At 23.6% G+C, this 6,738-nt stretch overlaps 2 protein-coding genes across 3 annotated transcripts; both read left to right on the top strand.

Annotated features, from left to right (window-relative positions):
* Window positions 1-1,251: 1,251 nt before the first annotated feature.
* On the top strand, window positions 1,252-2,858 carry LOC123269118 (maspardin-like). Its single transcript, XM_044734650.1, has 7 exons — window positions 1,252-1,421; window positions 1,479-1,613; window positions 1,681-1,786; window positions 1,890-2,010; window positions 2,102-2,216; window positions 2,295-2,543; window positions 2,636-2,858. Exons 1-7 carry the CDS (start codon window positions 1,341-1,343, stop codon window positions 2,684-2,686), a joined length of 858 nt encoding a protein of 285 aa, XP_044590585.1. The 5' UTR covers window positions 1,252-1,340; the 3' UTR covers window positions 2,687-2,858.
* A 776-nt stretch (window positions 2,859-3,634) lies between these two features.
* LOC123269117 (major facilitator superfamily domain-containing protein 12-like) lies at window positions 3,635-5,719 on the top strand. Of its 2 annotated transcripts, XM_044734649.1 has the most exons (7): window positions 3,635-3,653; window positions 3,882-3,992; window positions 4,082-4,370; window positions 4,446-4,560; window positions 4,634-5,116; window positions 5,223-5,476; window positions 5,556-5,719. In XM_044734649.1, exons 2-7 carry the CDS (start codon window positions 3,911-3,913, stop codon window positions 5,668-5,670), a joined length of 1,338 nt encoding a protein of 445 aa, XP_044590584.1. In that variant the 5' UTR covers window positions 3,635-3,653; window positions 3,882-3,910; the 3' UTR covers window positions 5,671-5,719. The 2 variants fall into 2 exon arrangements, with proteins under 2 accessions (XP_044590584.1, XP_044590583.1); XM_044734648.1 differs by lacking the exon at window positions 3,635-3,653 and having other exon boundaries at window positions 3,692-3,992.
* The last annotated feature ends 1,019 nt before the right edge of the window (window positions 5,720-6,738 follow it).

Genomic DNA, 6,738 nt, shown 5'->3' with positions numbered 1-6,738 from the left:
GATAATACTGTTAAAATCACTTTTTATTATTTTGTTTTTTTTTTTTTTTTTTTTTTAATTTTTAAATATAGTTATTGTTGTTATATAGAAAAAAATTTTTGATTACAAGTTAAAACACGTGATATAGAGCAAAAGCTGAACGGAACTGAACAGTACACGACCCTCACTTACTTACTTCAAAGTCCTATAATACATCCTATCCACACCACTTTTCTCAGTATTATTTTATATTCGTTAGTGTAAGTATACAAAATTCACTACCACTGTTACTACCTCCACCACCAGACACTTACAGGTCTGGACTATTATGTACATTGTACATGTATATGTAGAATGAAAAATTGTCCGAGTTTATACATTTATACATATTGTAATAGTAGGTAGTTCTGATGGTTCCTTTCATCCCTTCTTTTTATTCTCCATAATTAGTAGACAATACAGTTTCTTAAATGTAAAAATAGAGATATATTAATTTATACAATTTATTGCCATTTTTAGGTATAAAATATTACAAAAATAATATAATGATTTAATGATCGAATTACGTCGTTCCTCTTGGCTTATCAACCATAATTTTTATTGATATGTATTATATATGTACAATAGAGATTACTTTTCATAAACTATAATGTTATATATCTATATCAGTTTTTATTCTATTAATAACAACTAAATATAATGTTATAACAACAATTTATTTTATAAGACTGATATTAACAATAATAAAAATATTAATAATTAAAACAACGCTTGTTAAAAATTATCCAAAATTTTTCAACATTAAATAATAATATTTTAAATTTATCGTTAAATATTTTACAGCGCCATCTATTCATAAAAGTTGAACTTTATTTAAATTCAAAAAATAGTGTTTATAGCAACAATTGAAAATATATATAATAATTTTAAAATATCCCAAGACTAACGATCAACAATTTAACAAGTTAACATTCCAACAACTGAACAAATCGATGTCGTCGGTGTGCGTAGTGTTTTTATTTTCTTATTTTCAGTTGGTATTGTAAAATACTTACTTACTATATGTCAAGTATTTGTGTATAATGTTAGAACGTTCAAGTAGCGATATGCAATATATTACGCATGCACTCTAAAATAACTTATTATTGTTATCATTTAATGTTGTTTATATATATTTTCTGTTTTCTTTGTCTTTGACACTTGTGTTTAATAATCCGAACCATATATTATTCTACATTATTTCTTGTTAGTATCATTTTTTAAATAATATTATTATTTTAATAAAATTAAAAAGTAATAAAAATTTATTTATCTTTATAAATTATATTTGTCGTTAATATAAAAACAGAGTATATATTATTATGTCGTATAATAATGAATATGAAAGTTTTCGGAGTTCTATACCATTAAAAAAAATAATTGTTGACAGTGATGGAATAAAGGTAAAAATTAAATTAATATTAATTTTTTATATAATTATATTAATTATATTATTTTAGGGTTGGAAAATATACGATTCAGGTCCTAAAAATATTAAATCACCACTAATATGTTTACCACCTGTCAGCGGAACGGCAGATATTTTTTTTAAACAAATTTTAAGTTTATCAGCAAAGGGTTATCGTGTAATATCGGTAAATAAACTTTATCCAATAAATTTTACTATTATTAATTAATTAAAATTATTATATATTTAATTAGGCTGAATCTCCAGTGTACTGGAGTATTAATGATTGGTGCTGTGGATTTAAAAAACTATTAGATTATTTAGAATTGAACAAAGTTCATATTTTCGGTGCCTCTTTGGGTATATTTTTAATTTATTAATTTATTAATAATTGTTGATTTTATATATCTAAACATAGGATTATTTATATTTAAAATAAAAAAAAAAAAAAAAAAAAAAATAGGTGGATTTTTAGCACAAAAATTTGCCGAAATAAATTCTCACTGTCCAAGAGTGGCTTCCTTGATTTTGTGTAATACATTTATAGATACATCAATATTCAACTATCACGATTCAGCTTCATTGCAAGTTTTATTTATTTATTTATTTATTTTTTTTTTTTTTTTTTTATCAACACATACTGACGATTAAAATAAAAATTTTTGTATTTATTAGATTTTGGATTTTGCCATCTTTAATTTTGAAAAAAATGGTTATGGGAAATTATTCAACAGAAAATGTATCGATCGATGATGAAATGATTGAAGCTATTGACTTTATGGTTGAGCGAGTGAGTATAATAAATAATAATAATAATTTTTAAATATGTATATAGATATTAATTAGTGTGTTTACATGTTTATTTTAGTTAGAGAGTTTAAGTCAATCAGAATTAGCATCACGATTGACAATAAATTGTGTTAATTCCTATGTTGAACCTCATAAAATGGGTGATTTATCTGTAACATTAATTGATGTTTTTGACGATTATGCATTGTCACCTGTTGTTAGAGAAGAAATGTATAAATGCTATCCAAATGCTAAATTAGCACATTTAAAAAATGGTGGTAATTTTCCATACTTGAGTCGCTCAGCTGAAGTTAATTTACATTTACAGGTATTCATTTTATCAATTATTATTACCTACGTATTATTCATTGACATTATATGAGTTTTTAATATTATTATTATTATTATCCTTTAACATAGATTCATTTACGTCAATTTGAAGGAACAGAATTTTCATCGCGACACTTTTAATATAATTATTAATAAATTATTATACGAATAATTATTGTTAAATTATAGTTATTTTTGTATGTCTATCAATTTTTATTAATAAAATATATATATATATATATATTTTTTTTTTTCCATGCATTGGTATAAAAACGAGTTCTATTTAATTTAAATGATTTTAATGTTAAATATTTTCATATATCTTTACTTTTATTAAAATAATATATGATTGAATAATATACTAACTATTATTTATTAAATTAAATCTATAGTTTAGAAAATTTTTCCATATAAAAAAAAGTTTATAAAAAGCATACTTTTTGATGTTATATGGTATAATAATAATAATAATAATGTATGTGATATGTTCAAGAAGAAGGTTAATGAACTTGAGTCGACGACATAAATATATATCTATATGACAATGATAATAATAATAATAATGAGAGACCATACAAGTACAGAGCAAGATATCGATTCTTTACTAAGGACTATGGTGGTCACTCGGAATTCTTTTTATTGTATTTATTGTATGGTAACTGTAGTATATTCAACAACGGTGAGATGGTTTCAGATTACAACGTACTACACCGAGCAGAAATTTCTAAGAGTACAAACACTCTTTAGTATTATATTGTATATCAGTAGACATTGCATCAGCATCGATAACAGACGATTATTTATTGCGATTTACGATCAAGTAGTTTAATATTTTTTTTTTATTTTCTATTATTATTATTAGTATAGTATCATTACTATTGTTGATGTTACATAGAAAAATAATAGTATATAATAATAAGAGGACGCAAACAAATTTTGTTTTTAAATTTATTAAAACGGTGATGATCGCAGAAGTAATATATATTTATTAAATACTTGAATATTAATATAACAAATAATAATTTTAATTTATTAGGATTCCAGTTGAGTGTATTTTATAGTATGTTCCTTTACATATATTTTTATGTTTATATAAATCTATGACACTGTAAGTTTTTATATAAATATTATTATTTTTTAATGTTTTTCATTACAAGAAAATTATTTAAAATAATAAAAGTTAAAACAAAATTAAAATTGGTAAAAAATTGTTTATTAAAAACAATGAAATCTGTGATAATATTAACATCAATGGAGAATATTGTCAGTGAAGAAAGTTCCCCACTATTGATTACCGGAAAAATATCACTTTTTACAAAATTGTCATATTCATTAGGACATGTCTTTAATGATCTTGCAGCAGCAATGTGGTTTTCATATACACTATTATATTTACAAAGAATAACCAAGTTAGAGCCATTAACTGCTGGTGCTCTATTATTATTAGGTAAATAATAAAATAATATAATTACTATAAAGTTTTATCATACGCTATTATTATTTATTTATTTATTTTTTTTTTTTCTCATGTTCTAGGTCAACTGGTTGATGCATTAATGACACCAATTTTTGGAATACTTATAGATAAATATAATAAAAAAAAATTTTGGCACATTATTGGATCAGTCCTTGTTGCATTGTCATTTCCAGTTATTTTTGGAAATTTTTTACAAAATGTTAAAAATAATTATATTTCAATAATTATTTACATTGTTAGTATTATTATTTTTCAAACTGGGTGGGCAGCAGTTCAAATTTCTCATTTATCAATGATACCTATGTTGACTAATTTACCATTAGTACGAGCAGAATTAACAGCTATTCGGTAAATTAATATTTATTTTATAATATTAATTATGAAAATAATTCAACAATTTTAATATTTTATTCTATAATTTAGTTATTCAGCACAAGTAACTGCGGCTGTTTTCCTTTTTATAGTCACCTGGATTGTTTTACCTACCAATGAAAATTCAATGATAAAATTAAGTGACCAAGACGACATTAAATTTCGAGTAAAATCATCTGTATTATATTTATATATATATAAATTATTAATTTTTTTTTTTTTTTCTTTTTTTTCTCTAGAATATCGTATTAATTGTAACAACATGCGGAGTTATAGCAACAATACTATTCCATGTATCGTTAAAGTCACATTTATTGGAACATAATCAACGGAATAATGTTATTAATTTTCCAACTACTGATTTATCATCGAAAATAAATGATAAAAAATTATCAAAAAACGTTACTAAACAAAACAATTTATATGATAACAATTCATCAACTATATCGATAACAAAAACAACAACAACAACAACAACTACAACATCATCTACAACTACAACGAAAAGTAGTATTGGTGTAAAAGTTTTAATACGAGTAGCTTTATTGTACGTTGCTAGTCGTTTATTTATCACTTTAGCGACAGTTTATTTGCCACTTTATATTGAAGAAACAGATGTTGGTGGTAAACAAGCATTAGCAACTGTACCTTTAGTATCATACATTGCATCATTTATATCAGCATTGACGCTAAAATATATAAACCAATCATGCGGTACTAAGGTGATCAAGTGTTTAATTATTTCTATTATTATTTTAACAACAACAACAACAATGCAGATTTATTTATATTTATACCTATTTAAATAATATTTTTTTTTTTTTTTAGATTTGTTATTTACTGGGTTCACTTATTGGAATAATTGGAGCAGCTATTACAAAATTTGGTGGAAATTATGAAATAATAATATATTTAATAGCTATTTTTATTGGAATTGCAAGTTCTATAACAATGGTTACTGCATTAAGTATTACAGCAGATTTTATTGGAATTAAAACAGAAAATAGTGCCCTTATTTATTCTATTGTAACCTTTTTGGATAAAATAATAACGGGATTAGTAGTAGTTTTTATAGAAAAATGGTAATAATTTTTTAATTATCTTTATGTTGAATTTTATTTTTTTTATAACAACACACATCTATTTTAAATATTTTTACAGGCGATGCTTAGATAAAGAGTCATGTTTAAATTATAATCGTGATACGCTTGCAGTAGTTTGTTGTGGATCAATGATACTAGGATTTATTGCACTTATCTCATTATTTCGACGATAATTTTGTTAATTATTCTGTTTCAATAAAAATAATTAATTATTTAAATCTACAAATATTGGATAAAACAATTAATAATCATGCTAATATTATTTTATTTAAGTGTCTAGACAATAACAGTATATAAGTACATATCTCTATAGTAGGTACCGGATTTTTAATTAAATCGAAAATAACAAGGCTTTTAGGATAAATGTACATTATAGATTGTGCTGAGTATAAATGTATGTGTGTCGCAAAACATCGTGCTGTTCCTGTTATTCTGCTGCTGCTGCTGCTGCTGCTGCTGCTGCTGCTCATTGTCTCACTTAGATTTATTAACGACAACTGGCTCGAATCGAGAGACTACCAAAGAGGGAGTCTAGTGCCATTTGTCTACTTGAAAATGTTCCATCTATTTGGATATAATACATATATATACTGAGAACACGGAAACATAAAAAAAGAATAACAAATATTATTAGATAAAAGGCGAAAATAAGATAAAAGAGACATTATTCTTCTATAAGATTTCAACTATAATATGGATTGTTTTTTTTTTCAACCCTTAACTATTAATATAAATTTCATTAAATTATACTATTTAAATTTATGCTGTTTATATTTTTGTCTATAACATTTTATTTATTTATTTATTTTTTTTTTTTTTTTGTCGTATCAGTACTTACTTAGGTTTATTAAATTTTATTGGAAAGCTTCCAGAAAATCAAAACAGCCGTATTAACAACAAGATAAAAAAAATAAATATAGATATATTATAGTATATACAATTAATTTATGTTTAAAAAATAATATAATTAATTTCGAATATGTAACTAAATGGCAATAATTTGAAAATTATTAATAATTCGATAGGATATGATGGAATAATTTATCGAACAATGAATTTTGGTTTAGTAATGTCATTTAGTGCGTCAATTAGATTTGATTGACATGTGGCGAGAGTATAATTAGAATCCATGATTATAGATTGAATGATAGAGGAAAGACGGCAATCAGAATATTATGGGCCATTACGACGGAATTTATTGATTAAAGAATGTTATAGATACACCTGATTTTATAACTTTA

The sequence above is a fragment of the Cotesia glomerata genome, linkage group LG7 (genome assembly GCF_020080835.1).
Source record: "Cotesia glomerata isolate CgM1 linkage group LG7, MPM_Cglom_v2.3, whole genome shotgun sequence".
In the NCBI taxonomy this organism is placed as follows: Eukaryota; Metazoa; Arthropoda; class Insecta; order Hymenoptera; family Braconidae; genus Cotesia; species Cotesia glomerata.
This window is presented reverse-complemented; position numbering and strand designations above follow the sequence as displayed.